At 38.7% G+C, this 19,218-nt stretch overlaps 1 protein-coding gene across 1 annotated transcript; it reads left to right on the top strand.

The window, feature by feature from the left end:
- The first annotated feature begins 3,718 nt into the window (after positions 1-3,718).
- CCDC73 (coiled-coil domain containing 73) lies at positions 3,719-19,107 on the top strand. The gene is made up of 6 exons (XM_035118131.2): positions 3,719-3,770; positions 5,599-5,697; positions 8,903-9,013; positions 13,395-14,840; positions 16,129-16,262; positions 18,781-19,107. The coding sequence occupies exons 4-6, from the start codon at positions 13,418-13,420 to the stop codon at positions 19,027-19,029; spliced, it is 1,806 nt and encodes a 601-aa protein (XP_034974022.2). The 5' UTR covers positions 3,719-3,770; positions 5,599-5,697; positions 8,903-9,013; positions 13,395-13,417; the 3' UTR covers positions 19,030-19,107.
- The last annotated feature ends 111 nt before the right edge of the window (positions 19,108-19,218 follow it).

Here is a 19,218-nt window from a genome sequence, read left to right as displayed (position 1 = left end):
AAACACATAGAGATTCTGTAGGTTAAATTTATTCTGTAGAAAATAAAAGTATTTTAATATTAGTTCTTTACTTTTTTAATCTTATGCAAACCTATTCATAAGTTGTGGAAGCAATTCAACTCAATAAGAAATTGAGAGCAGTGAACGCAAGACAAAAGTCTGAAATAGATAACCTAAAAGAGGTAGGTGTATTGTATTTTATTTATTTAATTATATATCTATCCCACCTCTTCTCAGAGTGGTTGGCAAAAAGCTAAAAATGAAGGAAATATGAAAAGGCCACGACTTAGCCAACTAAATGTGTATGAAATATAGAAATAGAAAATTACCATATATCTGCTTAATCCTGCTTAAGAGCAGCCTAAACATGAAAGTTTTACAACACTTTCAGGAGCCATGCAGACTTAGGTTTTAACAGAGCCTAGGGGAGGTGTGTTCTAAAATGGAGGAGTAGTCACCAAAAACATCTCCCTCTGTATCCTTGCTGTTTGAACTTTGTGATTATAATCAAGAACGGATGCTTGTCTTGTCTTAAAAGTCGCAATGGATTTTATGTGAGAGATTAGTCTCTCAGGTCTGTTAGCCTTGAGCCAGCAAGAGATTTGGAAGTCAAAGCCAGCAAGTAGAATTGTGCCTTGAAAGTAACGGGAAGGCTCTGCAATTGTTTTATAGGCCCTTGGCAACATACCCTTGAGAGTAGGTGGGCTACACCAACTAGTATTTGTAAACAGACAGTGTAATGTATTAAGGGTGGATTGATATGACAGTGAATGATTGCATGGGCTTTTCCATGGATCCCATTAGCATCCAGTTTTTATGTATATTTACATACTTGTTCTGATTGTGGGCAGTTCAGGCTGTAGTCATAAGTCTTCAGAAACCAAAGAACCCATACACAAGTTGATGCCTGGAGCTGGTGTGGTGAAAAATTTGTAAAGAAACTGCCCTATTCCCATCTCTCCCGGGGATGCAGCAGTATTTCTGCAATGTCACTCCTTATCCCACTTCAAACTGCTAGGTACATTATATTACTCTACTAGAGTTATGCAACAAAATAGCTCAGACAACAGCTTGAGCAACACCCAACTTTATGCAAACAGACGTCTCCTTTCCTCTCCCATGCATCCACCTGTGCTTCCCGAATCTGCTCCAGAGGGTCCCAGGGTTCTGCCAACTGCTTCTGTTCTGCTGGCGGACGGGCATTGTTGGAACACTCCGTGAACAGATTGCCCTCTGCCAGAACCATAGCAGCTTAGCAACCTCTCTAAGCTCTTTAGAACCCTTCCCCATCATCAACAGGCAAATAGATGCCAATACAAAAAAGAAACAGAATTTCCACAATAATTTGAGTGTTTATTTTTATACCAACGGGTTTTGGGGGATGGGAGGGATGAGAATGAGATCAGTGTTTATGACAATAGTTTAGCATTCTTTTTGCATTTTAATAGGGTGAACAGCTTCTCATTGGCATACGGTCTACGGTGCCTTTTAAAATCCTTTCAAAAATTAGCTGCATTTTATTAATTTCATTAAATTGGTAGCTTGGGTATTTGGATAGCTTGGCATTCATAAAATTCAGCAGTTCAGATAATAACCATTTATACTTTCCACTGTTATATGATTTTGTCCAGAACAGTTAAACTATTGGATTGTGATAAGGGGAAATTCCACCTTTATGAAGAAAAGTTAAACAGACCAAACTTAGTTGCTGCTAGATAAAACTATTGCCATTCTGAATGCTTGGTTCAGTGCTGTGGCATCATGAAGAATTCTTGATATTATCTACAAACAGCATTCATAACCTTTGCTATTTGTCTGAGTAAACGTCAGAGCACTCAAGGAGAGAGAGATACTGAACAGGCTACCCCATACAAAAGAGGGAGGGTGGGGGGAAAGATGCAATATTTATGACTCTAGAGACTATACATTGTAATTTAATAAGATCAAAGCCTGTACTGTTTATTTGCTGTACGAGTTGCTTTAAACAAGCTAGGAAGGGCAGCAGACAAGAATTGTGAAATAAATATAGTTGCAAAATATTAACATTTTAAAGGTAAACACAGGTCAAATATATTAAACTAATGTTTTCTTAACTTTTCTGGGATGAAGCAGTGAGAGTACTTAGAATAATTAGTGATCTTCGTTTCTCCTTCTGTCAGTTGTTTAGAGTAGCAGCTCTTGTGGACCTTCTGGTATCATTACAACACACAGTATTAGCCACAAACTAATGCAATATTCATTTATTTCCAGTTATAAAAAAGGCAATACTGTAGTGAAAAACCATAAAACACCTATTTTTGTGAAAGCAGTGTAAATCTAAAATGTAAAAAACGTATGGGTAACCACACAAGAGACCTGTAACTGTGAAACATCATTTCAAAGATCAGCTATCACTGTCAATTTTATTTATATTTAATGCCATTAATATTCTTGTCTCTGTATTTTGCTTAGAAGGGCATTAGTTGGAGTTGGAAAGATGTTTTGTCTTGCTTAGCATTGCAAAAATAATCTTGGGTGAACTATTTATGGTTGTTTCCTTATTAAGGAGGTAAAGAAAGTTACAGCAGACTTGATAAGGTCCAATGTCACTTGTCAGCACAGAGTGGGAGATGAAAATCTCAATCTTACAGCAAAGGAATGGGAGTTGAAAGAGCTACAGCAAAAATATTCAATGGTATTTGATAATTTTTTGTCAGTTAAGATTTCATGTTATTAATTTATAAAAATAGATCTATACTGATATTTTAATAGGTGTTTTCAGTGTGGTAGCACTGTTTTAAATTCTATAGTACTAGGCAACTATAGTAAATATGCAGTGCAGTGCACTGTTAAGCAGTTTAATTTAATAGTTCCTATACTATATATAGTATAATTCCTATACTATATATAGTATAGTTCCTATACTATATAAAGTATAGTTCCTATACTATATGGGACGAGGGTGGCACTGTGGTCCAAACCACAGAGCCTAGGGCTTGCCGATCAGAAGGTCGGTGGTTCGAATCCCCGCTACGGGGTGAGCTCCTGTTGTTCGGTCCCAGCTCCTGCCCACCTAGCAGTTCGAAAACACATCAGAGTACAAGTAGGTAAATAGGTACTGCTCTGGCGGGAAGGTAAACAGCGTTTCTGTCTGCTGCTCCGGTTCTCCAGAAGCGGCTTAGTCACGCTGGTCACATGATCCTGAAACTGTCTGCAGACAAACGCCAGCTCCCTCAGTCTATAGAGCGAGATGAGCATGCAATCCCAGAGTCGTCCGCGACTGGACCTAATGGTCAGGGGTACCTTTACCTTTACACTATATATAGTATAAAACTGTGTTAAAACCGTGTTTATGGAAGACAATCTTACTCGGCTACGAGTGATCGCCAAAGAATGATGATGATGATGATAATAATAATAATAATAATAATAATAATAATTAATAATAATAAATATAGTATAGTATATGGTGATGCTGGATAATGTTAAAATCCTATTTTTTTCTGTGTAAAATCTGATATAATACCGTTGAATGGTAAACATAGCTATATAATATTGTTAGGGTACAATCCAATTGCACTTTGCATCCTCCCATTACCTCCTACACTAACTGCTCTGTATATAGTAGTTTCCTGTTATCTGACCCCACTTTTCTGCACTCTCTTTCATGGGGTGCTGTGCTTGCAGCACAAACCATAAGGGACCAACAACATGGTTTATTTCATTTATAGGAGAGAGAATTTAATATAAGACTCACTGAAGAAAATGCACAACTTAAAGAAGAAAAGCAGGTAACTTCTATATTAAGAATATATTATATATCAATTACATTTATTAAGAATATGTGCAATTAAAATTACAGCTTTGTATAGTAAACTTTGTAGTTTTCTGAGATATGTATAGTTTTAGGCCTTTTTTATTTGCTGTGTTAATGATGTGGTTGAACAGTTCCTTTTGTACCATAGCCCAGCCAGTATGAAGCTCCAAGATGTTAAATAACTGATGTCAGTCATTAAGCCATGGCAGTCATTAAGCCACGTTGTCAAAGGATGAATCCATATGAAGTTAATATAAGAGTGCTTAGAGCCCTATGGCCTGGGGGGAAATGTACAACCATTGTTGAGAAGGCCTTCCCTGGTTACTCAGATATGCAGTTGAATCAGGACTGACCCACCCGAGACAAGGTGAGGCGACCACTTCAGGTGGCAGGATCCACAGGGACAGCAGATCCTGTCTCCAAAGAATGCATTGCCTGCTGCTGCTGTGCGACAGCTGCAGCACACTCCTTGGAGGTTGTATCTGCCATGTTGGAAGCCGCACCTTGCCACCTCTATGGCGACCTCTAGGTGAATAGGAGGCACAGCTGGTCTCCTCCCACTCTCCCCTTGTTCCTAATGTAGGTCTTCACTCACTCATTCTTTCCTGTTGGTGGTGGTGGTGCCATTTTGTGGCTTGCCTCAGGTACCAAAATGTCTTCGCTGACTCAGTTGAATCCAAACATTTCTATTCAGAATTAAGCCCCATTAAGGGTGAGACATACTCTCTGGCAAGTGTATGCATTTGCAAGATTGCAGCCTTATAGTCAAAGGATGCTCCTTGACCTCATCATCACAACTGAAACTTTAGATTCTAACAGTGGGTTAGGAGCACTTTACTACCAAAATTTCAACTCCCAGATCCCAAAGACGTATGCATGAGATTGTAGCCTTAAATTGTGGATGTTGTGCTTTACCTAATCTGCTAAAGCATTTTAAGAAAACTAAGAAAACATTTTATTGCTATAGAAATGATAAACAAACACTCCACAAACACTTTATAATAGTAAGCCTACTCAAATACAAGTTAATTGATATTTATTTATTTATTTGGAAAAGGTATTCAGTCTGTAAAACATTTGTGTGAGTTGTACTACTGGCATTATAGCTGTTTGATTTCAGTGTTGTATTGAAACCTGAAGACCCAACAAACATATTAATTTGATGTGAAATAATACATCCTGAATTGGTAATGCTGTTTAGGTTTACCAATAGAACTTTACCAACATGACTGTTAAATTACTAGGGGCCAAATTATGAACCTGTAGTTAGTTATCTTTATATAATTTTTCCCTCTTCCCCCAATATTGTGCATGTGGCTTGGAAGCTCAGAATGGTCTAGCACAGGCATCCCCAAACTTCGGCCCTCCAGATGTTTTGGACTATAATTCCCATCTTCCCTGACCACTGGTCCTGTTAGCTAGGGATCATGGGAATTGTAGGCCAAAACATCTGGAGGGCCGCAGTTTGGGGATGCCTGGTCTAGCATCTTCATAATCATAAGAGCAATAAAACACTGAATTTCAGCTGCAGCAGTTTGAGACTTCAAGTTGTATGAAATTAACCACTACTTCATACCCCCCTGACCTTCAAGCCAACATGCCATTTATATTCTTCCAGTCTTTTACCTTTGACATTCAGGATAAGGAGGCCTCTGGTTATGATTGAACCATCTTCCTACACAAGTATAACAATACCAACATTTTAATAAAGAAATTACAAATATATATGCATATCCTGTTGTGCTCAGCTTTACAGAATAATCATGTCATTTAAAAGAGAATGCATTTCTTTTATTAAAAAGGAAATGATTGCATCTCTACAACATATGCAGCAACTGCTCTGCAGACAAACTGAAGCTAATGCCAGAATGTCATTGAATGAACTAGAAGAAGCATGTCAGGTCAGATATTTCTTGATTAGAAACTTGATGGCTATCTGCTAAATAATTTTATAAAAGTTGTTGTTGTTGTTGTTACCCCACCCCCTTCACCCTAAGATCCCAGGACAGGTTACATTTTATAATAAAACATTAATTTTTTTACAATTTTTTTTAGAAAGTATTTTAAACTTGTTAAAAAGATTGTCATATGCTCTTTAGAACTTAAGACTGTCACCCTATCAGGCAGAACCTTGAGGTGTATCCTGTGGCTTTCCATAGAGCTGGATGAGGCAACATGATAATTATACTACATTTCAATTTTAGTAATTTAGGATATGCACTATTCTCTCATGCATATTTCTCCAAAGCACAGTTTTTCGATCATGAAGGGTGTCCTTTCCCCACTGCTATTGACCAAGTGTGCTTATACTCTGCTGAATGCAATGGAATCTGCCTGGCTATTTCTGACAAAATGGGGGCCTCACATATTTCATATACTATATCTCCTAGCATAATATAACCAGGCTTTTTGCTGAGGCAGCATGTATGCCAGGGGTCTGAAAATGTGTAGGTTGCTATTTAGACAGCACCTATTTAGACAAGGTTACCATGTCAGCAGTTTATAAACTTATGAATGGGAGAAAGACAGAAGATAAAGGCAGTTCTCATAGTACTAGAATGCAGGGTCATAGTGAGTTAAAAGGCAGCTAGTTAAGAGCAACAGAACGAGGGTGTTTTTCAACAGAAGACATAGTAGGATTGCATCTAGTGTAAATGCTGCATGAATGAAAAGAGCTTCCATTCATGGAAGGAAAGTTGCACTCATGGAAGGATCCCATCCATATGTATAACTTTCTCTTCTGTTCCTGGAGGTTATTACAGTGGATGCAACCTCTAGTTAACAAGGTGTGATGATGGCCATGGCTGCTATATTGGCTTAAAAAACCCCAATTAGACAAATTAATGGAGGACAGGTCTACAAACAACTGTTAGACAGTTGAAAGTAATTAAATCTCCATGTTTACCAGATGCTTGAGACAAACAGGGATGGCCATCCATTATGCTCTGTTGGTGTGCTTCCAGAAGCCTTTGCCTGACCATAGTGGAGAAAGAATGATGGCTCTTTAATACAGCAGCACACATTGCACATCTTTTCTGGCAGATTTATAATTTGTTCTTATGCTGGTAGACAAAAGCATCTTCCTATAATATAACCTGCTTAGAGTAGTTCTATCAGCAATTTAACTAGCAGTGCATTCAGCAAAACTGCATAATGATGGCATCAGGAACCAGTATCAGACAATGCTCTGCTACCTACGGTATGTAGGTGTTGGTGGAGGGAATCATGCCTCCTCCCACTCAATGCATCAGTTCCCTTTCTGAGGCCAAAGGACATCCACATGTGAATATAATACTTAAATGAAGCATACACATTAAATGCAATGTATATAGGCTTGGATAGCATAGTTTATATGTTTTAGATAAAATCTAGAAATTGACCATGTGATCTGGGCCTGTGTATTTATGCCCTGTTGAAAATATAGCTGTGCAAGGACGCCTTGCAGCCATGTAGGTGGAAGAGCCATATTGTGTTTGCAGGGATGGAAGGAGTACAGGCGGTGACCATTCTAGGTGTGTCCAATTGATGCATGATTGCTGACACGTAGGTCTTTTTCGACCCGTAAAAGGGCGGAATGGGCTTATGCATGCGGGCCCAGGAATGGAACCCCCGCACAAACTGGTTCAAACGGGGGCAAAGAGCTTTAGAATCCTGTGTAACGAACCTTGAGCTCTGGTTCCATTAATTTTTAAAATGATTTTACATTCCACTTTTTAATAAAAATCTGTGAAAGATTTTTTTTTAATATCTCAAGCAGTAAATGGAACCATATAGAGGGATAATTGCATGGAAAGGAGACTTCAGGTCTCTTTTCTCCCTCAAGCATTCTATATATTTTGATTCATTTAAAAAGAAAGCAACAACAGCTAAATTTAAAACTGTGTGTGCAGTATCCCTACCACAGTTAGCGAAGGTTTCTAGCAATCTAGATGGACTCCACTGGCCATGCTGGCTGGAGCTGTTGAGTACAGCACCATCTGGAGGGCCACACATCCCCCACATTCTAGGTAAATTTTACACTTTTTTATTTCATTCTCCAAATAATCACCTTAGTGTGCATAGCCAACAGTGTTTCAGAAATGTTCAGTGCAGTATAGGTTCAGAAGTACTGTCTGTAGAAAAAGGCAATGCAGCAAATAATTAATTTTGAAAGAGAGCTTTTATGGACTCTTCCCAACCCCAGAAATGGTTTTAAAGAATCACAGAAACCGTACATAGTCACCATTTATCTAAATGCACTAACACTGTTTACATTGGCAAATTTGATCACATCATCTTATATGAGGTAGTGGATACACTGGGTTGTATCCCTTTTATTCATTTTTCAAAAATGTGAAGAGGACAAAATTGTATAGTACCTGAGAGATGTATGAGAATTTTTACTACTGATTTATGCAAGATTACTTTAATTTATCAATGTGACAGCAAAGCTGACAATGAGTTAATCCAGAAATGTTAAGACAAGTATGGCAGTTTAAAATCCTTCTTAGTGTACTGCCTTGCACACTGCTGGTGCTACGTAAATGTGAAGTAGCAGTAGGAATAGCATACCAGTATTCTTTTAACAGAGATTTAATTTCATTGAACCAACTTAAAAATGAAATAGGAAAATCAAACAAGAAAAACTACAGACTGGAATTTTTGCAATGGTGTTTCACAGTCCTTAAGTTAATCTTAACTCTATATTATATGGAATGTTAATAAAATTCAGGTTTGATTATTGTAATAAAAATATGTTCTAGGATGTGCTGTAGTGTTTATCTTCGCAAACAAAGCTTTAGAATGTGCTACATTTCATATTTCTTAGCTCTGCACTTTATATTACTTTTTCAGTACATTAAAACTTATGCAGTGAAACTGAATAATGGCAAGTATTTTTATACCCTTTTATAGCCATTTCTTTTTCATAACCTCCCCCTGTTTCCTGTTAGCTAAACTATAAGCACCTTTCTGTTAATTTATGAAAATTATTGTTGTGATAGCACATTATCACTGATCTGTATGGCACTTTCAGCATGTTAGAAGAAAAGGTCCAAGCAACATAAAACACATCAAAATTCATTAATGTGGTATTGATTATTTTTTGGATAATTAATTTTATTGCAGACCCTTGAAAGAGATAATGAGCTGCAAAGGGAGAAGGCAAAAGAAAATGAAGAAAAGTTCTTTAATCTTCAGAATGAATATGAGAAAACACAAGCAACTTGGAAAAATGAAGTAGGGTGTTCCCCCCCCCCCATTTAAATACTACTGAATTAACAAGGTTACCAGGAAGTTAGAAAAACATTTAAAATAATTCCAAAAGTTCAAGAAGCTATTATTAACTAAAACAAGAACAGGCATATTTTAGAAATCCATCTAGTTCATACATTGGAGACATTAGAATAATTGTGTGAGAGCTTTTAGGTATCTCAGTACGAGATACATTTTCCACAACTATGACAGGACCTCAGTGAATTGAAAGATTTATCCATAATTACTTCTTGTATATGTTTAAATTTCTAATCCAGAGGAGCAAATCCAAGTATCAAAACTGATTTCTATACATTTCTAGTATAAGGAAAGAATATTGCCTTAAGTGGAGGGTGCCAATGTTGGTGAGGTTCTTACTGAAGATTTCAGCCTTGCTGTCCTTTTCAATATGGCCTGGCATCTTGATTCAAGACACATCTATGTAGCCCAGGAAAATGTACAAAATGTAAAAGGAAGGCCACCAGTCAAGGACCTTCTCTTTCTTAAACTCAGGGATTCCATTTTAAGAATTTTAGTTCATTTTTTTCTTAGCAGTGTTCCTTTGTGTGTGAAAGCATTGTGATTGTGCTGGCGTACTTGCTTTCCCCAGTCTCACTTTTAATACAGATTCTGGAGCCCCTGAAGTTCAGAGCTGAGTGTAAATACAGTATAGACAAATATACTGTAAGAGGCCTTTACAAAGGACAGCCACCCTGACGGTTGGTTCCATTTCCATCCATTGAATGGTCATCTTGCTCCTTCCGTATTAATTGCTTAATGTTGAAAGAACTGCATTTGGAATAGTTTACAGTTGTTTTCACCTCCCCCCAAGAAGGGTATTGCACAGTTGAAGAAGGTCCAGAAAAGGGCTGGGCAGCTTAAGTGATCAGGGGGGAGGAGCAAAACTCCTAGGAGGAAAGATTGTAGAATTTGGGACTATTTGGACTATTTGGTTTAGAGAAAAGGTAAGCGAGAGGCAACATGATAGAAGTTTATAAAATTACACATGGCATGGAGAAAATGGATAAAAATTTTATTCCTCCCTCATAACACTAGAAATTGTGGACAGCCAATGTAGCAGAATGCTGGAAGAATCATGAGAGAGAAAAGAAAATACTTCTTCAGAGAGCACATAAAAGGAAATTGATCCCACAGGATGCAGGGTTGGCACCCAACTTGGATGGCTTTAAAAGAGGATTAGAAAATCGGAAGGCTTATCTTATGTTCTTTTGTGGAGGGGTGCCAACAGTTGCTGAAGAGGGGAGCAAATTTCATAGAGGTGTAAATGTCTGTGAAATACCCATTTCCCCATTTCAGCTCAATAGTAATAGAAACATGTGCTCTTTTTTTAATTGCAGGCTACCGAGACAGGTTATGAAAATCAAATGCATACAAGCCAAACAGGAAACAAATATACACAAAAATCAAAAGAAGTTTTTAATAATCTTGAACAAGGAGACATTGGATTAAAAACTACTCAGTCTTCGAATTTGGATGAAATAAAAGCAAAACACAGCAATACTGATATAAACACAGGGGAAGAGAAATCAATTAGTGTTGAAGGTACATATGTGTGTGTGTGTGTGTAATTATAAGAAAAACAGTCCAGAAGATGTTGATCTAAAGAAAAACTACACTAACATAATTATTTTTTAGCTATGGTAACTAAAATATAGATATAGGCTAAAATGTATTATCAGAATCTCACATTACTGAAATACCTATTCATTGTCAAATGCTCATATTAAAATTGCAGCCTAATACCCTCACCCTGATAGCCATGAGAGCATTAGCAGCCCAACACTACCCAACAAATAATTGTGGGTGGGGAATAGGATGTCTGCACTGTTTTACTTCCTTCAGCAGGACGGAACAAAGCCAGGCTGATAAAACTATGAGATGCCAAGTAAGGGCAATGAGATTATGGATTTCAAGGGTATGGAATGAGTGAAAAGCAGGGCTAGGAATGCATCTTGCAGTAAAACAAACAGGGCTTCTGGTGTTCTAGACAAAGTTCTGGGCCTTAGTGGTAAATTTTAAAACTGACGAATTACCACTTCTGAGTAGCATCCATTTGAGAGTTCTTAAAGAACTGAAATGTGTAATTTTTTGTCTTCTAATAAAAAGATGTAACTTGTCACTAAAATCACCTTCCATATATGCAATGACTAGTAAATAGTCAATGTAACACCAACTTCTAAAAAGAGATGAAAGATCCAGGCAATTACAGGCTGGTTATTTTAACATCTGTTCCAGGAAAACTGGTGGAACGATTATTAAAGATAGAATTATCAAGAATATAGAACAGTCTTCAGTCTTCCTGAAGCTGAACAAGAATACTTTTGCAAAGATCACTCACAAATAGAATCATAGAATTGTAGAGATGGAAGGGACCCTGAGGATCATCTAGTTCAATCCACTGCAATGCAGGAATATGCAGCTGTCTCCATACAGGGATCAAATCTGTAACCTTGGTGTTTTCAGCACCATGCTCTAACCAACTGAGCTATCTTTTAGATTTCTTTCAGAGTGAAAACAAGCACTCTTTACTTAGATTTTCAAAAGGATTTTGAAAAGTTCCCTCACCAAAAAATCCTGAATAAGCTTAGCAATAATGGAATTAGAGGTGAGGTCCCTTTGCAGATTAGTAACTGGTTATGGAATAGGAATTAGGAGTAAATGAACAGTTCTCCCAATGGAGTCTTCCTGGGATCAGTATTGGGACTTGTGCTGTTTAAGTTTTTCATAAATGAGAAAGAGTTAAGGGTGAGCACTGAAGTAACCAAATTTGTTCATGGTATCAAATTGTTCAGTGTGGTCAAAAAGGATGGCAAGGAGCTGCAAAAGGATGTCTCAGACTGGGTTTGTTGTTGTTGTTTAGTCGTGTCCGACTCTTCGTGACCCCATGGACCATAGCACGCCAGGCACTCCTGTCTTCCACTGCTTCCCGCAGTTTGGTCAAACTCATGTTCGTAGCTTCGAGAACACTGTCCAACCATCTCGTCCTCTGTCGTCCCCTTCTCCTAGTGCCCTCAATCTTTCCCAACATCAGGGTCTTTTCCAGGGAGTCTTCTCTTCTCATGAGGTGGCCAAAGTATTGGAGCCTCAGTTTCACGATCTGTCCTTCCAGTGAGCAATCAGGGCTGATTTCCTTCAGAATGGATAGGTTTGATCTTCTTGCAGTCCATGGGACTCTCAAGAGTCTCCTCCAGCACCATAATTCAAAAGCATCAATTCTTTGGCGATCAGCCTTCTTTATGGTCCAGCTCCCACTTCCATACATCACTACTGGGAAAACCATAGCTTTAACTATATGGACCTTTGTAGGCGAGGTGATGTCTCTGCTTTTTAAGATGCTGTCTAGGTTATTGCTTTTCTCCCAAGAAGCAGGCGTCTTTTAATTTTGTGACTGCTGTCACCATCTGGGTTAATGGGCAGTAAAATAGCAAATGTGATTCAATGTAAGTGTGAAATGATGCTTATTCGGGGGGGGGGGAAATCCTAATATTTACATATATACTAATGGGGTCTGAATTTGAGGCAACTGACCAGGAATGAGACCTTGTGGTCCTAGTGGACTGATGAAGATGTCAACCTATTGTGTGGCTGCTTTGAAAAAGGGATTGAAAATATAAGTGCCAATATCATAATGCCATTATACAAACCTATGGTGCAGCCACACTTGGAATACGGGTCACTTCAGCACAAAAAGGATATTGTAGAGCTGGAAAAAGTACAAAAAGGACAACCAAGATGATCAAGGAGTTGGAGTAACTCTTCTAATGGGGTCTTTTTTAATTTAGAAATTAAATTTCTAACACTAGAACTCTGAGCCATCGAATAAAGCTGAACATTGGAAGATTCGGGACAGATAAAATATAGTACTGTATTTTTCCATGTATTTTGTTTGTGTTTAGTCATGACCCCATGGACCAGAGCACACCAGACACTCCTGTCTTCCACTGCCTCCCGCAGTTTGGTCAGACTCATGTTGGTGGCTTCGAGAACACTGTCCTCCATGTATAAGACTAGGGTTTTTTTACACACAAAAAGGTTTAAAACTGGGGTTTGTCTTATACATGGGCAGTGCTGAGGGGTGTTTTCTTAATTTGGAGTCCCCAAAAATTTGCAGTCTTATACATGGGGGCATCTTATACATAGAAAAATACGGTACTTCTTCACAAAGTGCATAGTTAGGACTTGGCTCCCACAATACGTGATAGCCACCTACTTGGATGGCTTTAAAAGATGATTAAACAAATTCATGGAGGAACTAACTATGATTAAAGTGTCAATACTTATATGAACTATATTTGAAAGCATTCATCCTTCCAATTTTTATCATTAAAATCTTTTCACCCAACAGATTTGGATTGTCTTGAGAATATTATGAATGAAGACAATGCAGTTTGCCATTTCAATAAAAACCAAAAGGAGGCTTCTCCAGGCAAAGTTATCTGCACAGCCCATTTTATTACTCCAGAACTAACTTGTGGGTCAGGAGTTGGGTGTGCAGGAACAGCTGCCGAAGGAAAAGAAGACAGAAAGGAATTTGATAAAATACAGACAAGGATAGAAGTAAACTCAAACAGTTGCTATTCCTTGGTAGAAGAACCCAAGATGCTCTTAGACAGCACTGCAGCTTTGGATCGTTCTACTCCAGATACTGACCATTGGACTAAACTCAATGAGCATCTAGAGAGAAATGTAAGGAATAAATTTATTTATGAGACAGCTGAAAATATTAACAATGCATCCCATGAGGGAGCTTCTTCCACAAATAAGGCACTCACAAAAGAATCCAAAGTTCAAGATATTGCTACTAGTGAGGAAATTATAAATGGCCTCTCGAAGACTGAAATTAGTTCCATCTTGTCACAAAAGGTGGAGAATAATTACACAAACCTGAACAATGTGTGCTTTGATAAATATGATGACATTTGTAAAGAAACACCAAGTCAGAGCTCCAGTTCCACAATCTCCAATATTCTTTTATGTAAAGAGAGTAATACTAATCCTGAAGAAATACATAGTGATAATGCATGTGAAAACAACAAATGCTGTGAACAAAGTAGTACTTGCACCACGCGAGAGAAAATTCCACCTTCACCTGCTTCCTCAAATGACAATTTAGGTGTAAATACTCTGATTACCACTGATGGGAACATGAATCATCTGCCTCTAATTATGAATTTTAATTTAATTGCTGAAAACTCATCTAAATATAGAAATGAAATACCAAGCAGACAATCTGATAAAGATGATTCCATACTGACAGAAGTCACAGAAAAGACACCTGAAAGTACAAACGAGTCTTTGTCTCTTAACCCTGAAAATGTATGTGAATCTCCGATTGAAGGTTTGAAAGTTAATAAATTTGCAGAAGATGAACAAAAGGAATTGCATATATCCAAAACTACAGGTGAACATTCCATTGTGGTTTGTGAGAAACAGGGCATACAAATAAAAAGGGAAGAGCCATCAAGTAGTCCGGACACAAGGGAAATGGTTGTGAAAGGAAGCACAGAAGAATCATGTTCCTTATCCAAAAAGACAAGAGAAGATTTAGTAAACACAAGTGGATGCCCACCCTTTGACTCCCCAAATATGGATAAAAAAGCAGAAAAAACTTCAGCAGACTTAAATTTACCAAGGTTATGTGAAGGTGAAATTCAAACAGTTTGCAATTCAACTTCCAAAAAGGTTCCGTCTTTGAAAGAAAAGCTACTTTCACAAGAAGTTAAAAAACAAAGTTCATGGGAAGTAGAGGAGACTATGAATATGAATGCTGCTGTAAGAGAAGTTACGTTAGGTAAGACATTAAGTGTTTGGTTTGGTTTGGTTTATTATATTTCTATGCCACTTTTCATTTGAATGAATCCCAAAGCAGCTTACAAAAATTAGTAGTACAGTCATACCTCAGGTAACAGCCGCTTCAGGTTGTGTTTTTTCGGGTTGCGCTCCGTGCTGAACCCAGAAGTACTGGTTAAAGTTAAAGAATGCTAATAAATGAGCACAGGGGGCCTGAAACAGCCCATCAACAGTCAGCACTTGGAGAGTAGATTGAGCAGACACACACATCCATCATACCTGTTCATGGGTCTCTCTGTTATTGTGAGATGTACTGTGTTTCTTTACCTGCCCCAAATCTGAGATCACACACAACTAAAAACAAGCATAACCTAATAACAATAACCCTTACAAGCCACACACATATACAGACACCTTGATATGCCTTCTCCTTTCCTTATCTCTTCTCCATGTTTGTTATTTTGAGTTAGAGGAGGCAAGGAGAAGGGATCTAAATAAAGCTGATGTCAGGGAGAATTCGGAGCAAGAGGCGGAGCCGGGGCTCGGGGATGCTGTGGAGCCTTCCAACTGCCCAGAGCCAGAGGAAGCGGGAGGAGATTAGCCACGAGGAGGAAGGGCTCAGGGATGTTGCAGAGCCCTTCCACTGCCCAGAGGCCCGGGAAGGGAGCTCAGACTCTGGAAGGGAGGGGATTTCAAATCAGCAGACAAGGAGGGAAATGAAACATAAGGGTCAAAGATGTCTCATGCGATTGCCCCGCCTACTTTGTTGGCACGGGAATCGAAGAAAGCCACTCCCTGAATCTGACTCAACAGGTTGACGCATATTCCTGAACTGTAGCTGTTTCTTGTACATTTGTAATAAAGACTGCAAATATCAAGCTGGCTGTGCTAGGGTGTTAATACGAAGGAGAGACACCGCCTTTACAGCTAGAGAGGTCTCCTATAGGCTTCCAGAGCTCCATCCATGAGTTGAGCAGTGGGTGTTTTCCCATGTGTAGTCTGAGTCTTACCCATTCTGTTTATGTTAATAGGTTCTTTAAGCACAAAGGCAGTAAACAATGCTTTTGCACAAGTAGCTTTTTGATTTCTAAAATGGTTTGATATTCCTTTTCCAAAAAACAGAGTATTAAAAATTAATTACGTATAATGTTGTGTCAAAACCTATTTTCTGTACTTTAATATAATGGTGGGTTTTTTTTATGGATCAGAGATAAAATGGGATTTAGCACTATATAATTAGTACCTAGAGAATAAGAGGCAGTTGTTACCATTTCCTCTTTGTCAATCAGTTTCAACCCACAGTAATGGAATTGCTGACACTTTGAATACCGGAAGTATCAATCCAGGCCCCAAGAGAAATCCCAGTGACGAATGGAATGCAATAGTAAAGACTTTTTATGATCCCTCTTTTCCCACAGAACACGTAAGTCAATTAAAAATATTGCAGAGCAGACCTTGGTGAGCTAACTCCAGAGATATGTGTAGAACTGTATGCATCTGGATGCTTTAAGACCTTCTTGATCTCCAAAATAATATCAAGAGGGCAAATGTGGCAACATTTTTCACAATTAAAGTTGATGGAAAACAGCAGGAAAAAGTCACAGCATATAAATCAACTGGATCTTAGCCAGTCTGCTTGAATTGAAGACTATGTCTTAACAATAACTTACTAAGCAAAAATTCAAGCATATTATTTTACTTTTGTTTACTTTTCAGCCATTGTTTCAGATACCGAGAATCTGCAAGACTGAAGGCAGTACAATGTACTTCATAACATTTGCTTTAAAAAAGTATTTTTTGGAACACATGCATTCAATATTTTATTTTTGTAGTTTGTAGTTTCCTGTCACCCAATCTAAATCTGTTCTAAGACATGAAAGTATACCTAACATCTTATTTGGTTCCTTAGTCTCTTCTGTACTAACAATACTAAACACAACATGTTCAAATCAGTACCTGACATTTAACAAAGTGGATCTTCACTTTTAGAAACTACAAAATATTTACTATGTTAAACCCCAAACTACACTGAAAGAAAAAACCAAATGTACGTATAGGTTGATCCTGCAAGTTAATCAGTTGTGTACATGACAACAACTTGAAATAAAATAAGTCATGTTAGAGCACTGTACCATCATATGTGGCACACATCTAATAAGGCAAAAAAGGCAATTTGGCAAACAATTGGGTATGCATGAGGAGTGCTCCAGCCTATAAAAACAGGTTTTGTGTAGTGCTGTTTGGGGCTTATTGAGAAGAACGTTCTTTTCCCGCCCTCCTGAGACCAATGTTTGGTTAGGGTCTCAAGCAATCAAATTCACTCATTCTTCCTTTTTTATAACAGACACCTGAAACATTCAGTACCTCAATAATAGGCTTAACTACTAGACTGGGGGCAAGTTGTAAGCCCTCCTCGAACTGAGTTTGTGGCTCTGAAATTCTTCTACTTGGAACAAAACCTGAGTAGGAGAAGAACACCTGATTCCTCCCCCCACCCTGCTTGCTCCTATTCCCCAAAGCCATCCTAGCTACCTTACTTGCCTTACATTGTTAGTAATCACAATTGATAGTGGTGGCTTTATGAGCTTAAAGCTGCAATGAATTTGATTGATGATAGTGGTGGCAGCGGCATAGTGTGAGAGGCCATGACCCCAGGTGCAGAATATTGGGCATGAACCAGGCAACCCCCCCCCCCACATGTAAGCGCCCGCCTGTCAAGTGGGGACTGGATGAGCGTCTAGGGCAGGCATCCCCAAACTTCGGCCCTCCAGATGTTTTGGACTACAGGTCCCATCTTCCCCGACCACTGGTCCTGTTAGCTAGGGATCATGGGAGCTGTAGGCCAAAACATCTGGAGGGCTGCAGTTTGGGGATGCCTGGTCTAGGGCTCCCTCCATGTATTTACCCAGCCCCCGCAGGGCACGTGAGTACCCTCTGTGCTCTGGCTGCACCTGAGCACCAGCAGGGGTGGGGCAGGGTGTGAAAGGTGCTCTTCACCCGCCACGCACCGTCCCTCCCCCCAGTAATATTTGAAGAATTTTAAATTAGAAATTGGCAGGAAGTTTATAGAATCTTCTTTTACAAAACAATCTTCATGTACATGTGGAAAAGGATAGGAATTGTGCTTCCTTTTAAAGTGCAATTAATGCCCATTTGTAAATCATATCTGCAATCTGATAGGGAGGTTTCCCAGCACTTACTTGTCCTTTTGGCACCAAAAAACGTTCTGTAGTTCCAAGCTTTTAAGATACAATTTTAATCTTCTTTGCCTGCTTTTGTAATACGGTGGCACTTTATTTTGTTTAAATTTCATTTTTTTTTCTTTAAAAATGCACTGGGAATATGATTGAAAGGCAGTACAAAAATACCCGTTGTTGATTCTGCTTAGCTGAACAAAGTACTACTGGGTCAGTGCCACCAGAGCTATATGTGGCGCTGTGGGTTAAACCACAGAGCCTAGGGCTTGCTGATCAGAAGATAGGCAGTTCGAATCCCTGCGACGGGGTGAGCTCCCATTGCTCAGTCCTAGCTCCTGCCAACCTAGCAGTTCAAAAGCATGTCAAATTGCAAGTAGATAAATAGGTACCGCTCTGGTGAGAAGGTAAACGGCATTTCCGTGCGCTGCTCTGATTCGCCAGAAGCAGATTAGTCATGCTGGCCACATGACCCGGAAGCTGTATGCCGGCTCCCTCGGCCAATAACGCAAGATGAGCGCCACAACCCCAGAGTCAGTAACGACTGGACCTAATGGTCAGGGGTCTCTTTACCTTTACAAAAATACCCACAGATGCCAATTTGTTATATCTCCAATACGTAAACAGCAGAAATCAGTGAATAAACACCCAATGTTTATGTCTACATAATGTCTAGAAGAGTGTCTAGTGGAGTGTCGATCAGCCATGAGAAAACTAAATCTTTAATGTCATATGTGTGGATTTTAGGTCACAACAGAATGCCCATTAGGACAACAGAAGACTTCTCAACCACTCTCAGAAGTCAGTGCAGCTATTTCAAAGCAGAGCTCACAGAACACTGAAGAAAAAGACTGGGAATCACAAAATGTCTTCATAAAAACACAAATTGACAATATTGAAAGGTTTCTGCATTTAAAAAGTTTTGTCCACCCAAGAAAGAGAAAGTATGAGGAAGATACAGAAAAAACATTTACAGCAGATAAAGCAGAAGCATAATGTAATTGTTTTGATAAAGTCTTTGACTGGTGACATATATGAGCAAATGCCACGTATTAAGAAAACTGCTTTCATTTCTGCAGGTTTGTCTACCTTAGTGTTTTTTTTTTAAAGAATACTTTAGAATAGCTATTTCATTTGAAAGTTACCAATCAAAGGTAAAAAAATACCACATTTATAAAAATCATA

The sequence above is a fragment of the Zootoca vivipara genome, chromosome 1, assembly GCF_963506605.1.
Source record: "Zootoca vivipara chromosome 1, rZooViv1.1, whole genome shotgun sequence".
Classification (NCBI taxonomy): domain Eukaryota; kingdom Metazoa; phylum Chordata; class Lepidosauria; order Squamata; family Lacertidae; genus Zootoca; species Zootoca vivipara.
Note: the sequence above shows the minus strand (reverse complement) of the source record. Positions and strands in the feature narration are given on the sequence as shown.

Bases quoted from the DNA above. Each gene is read 5' to 3' on its own strand.
- CCDC73 (XM_035118131.2), top strand. From the start codon at position 13,418: ATGAATGAAGACAATGCAGTTTGCCATTTCAATAAAAACCAAAAGGAG. The intron at 14,841-16,128 runs GTAAGACATTAA...TTTGTCAATCAG, and splicing joins TGTAAGAGAAGTTACGTTAG to TTTCAACCCACAGTAATGGA. The intron at 16,263-18,780 runs GTAAGTCAATTA...TGTGGATTTTAG, and splicing joins CCTCTTTTCCCACAGAACAC to GTCACAACAGAATGCCCATT.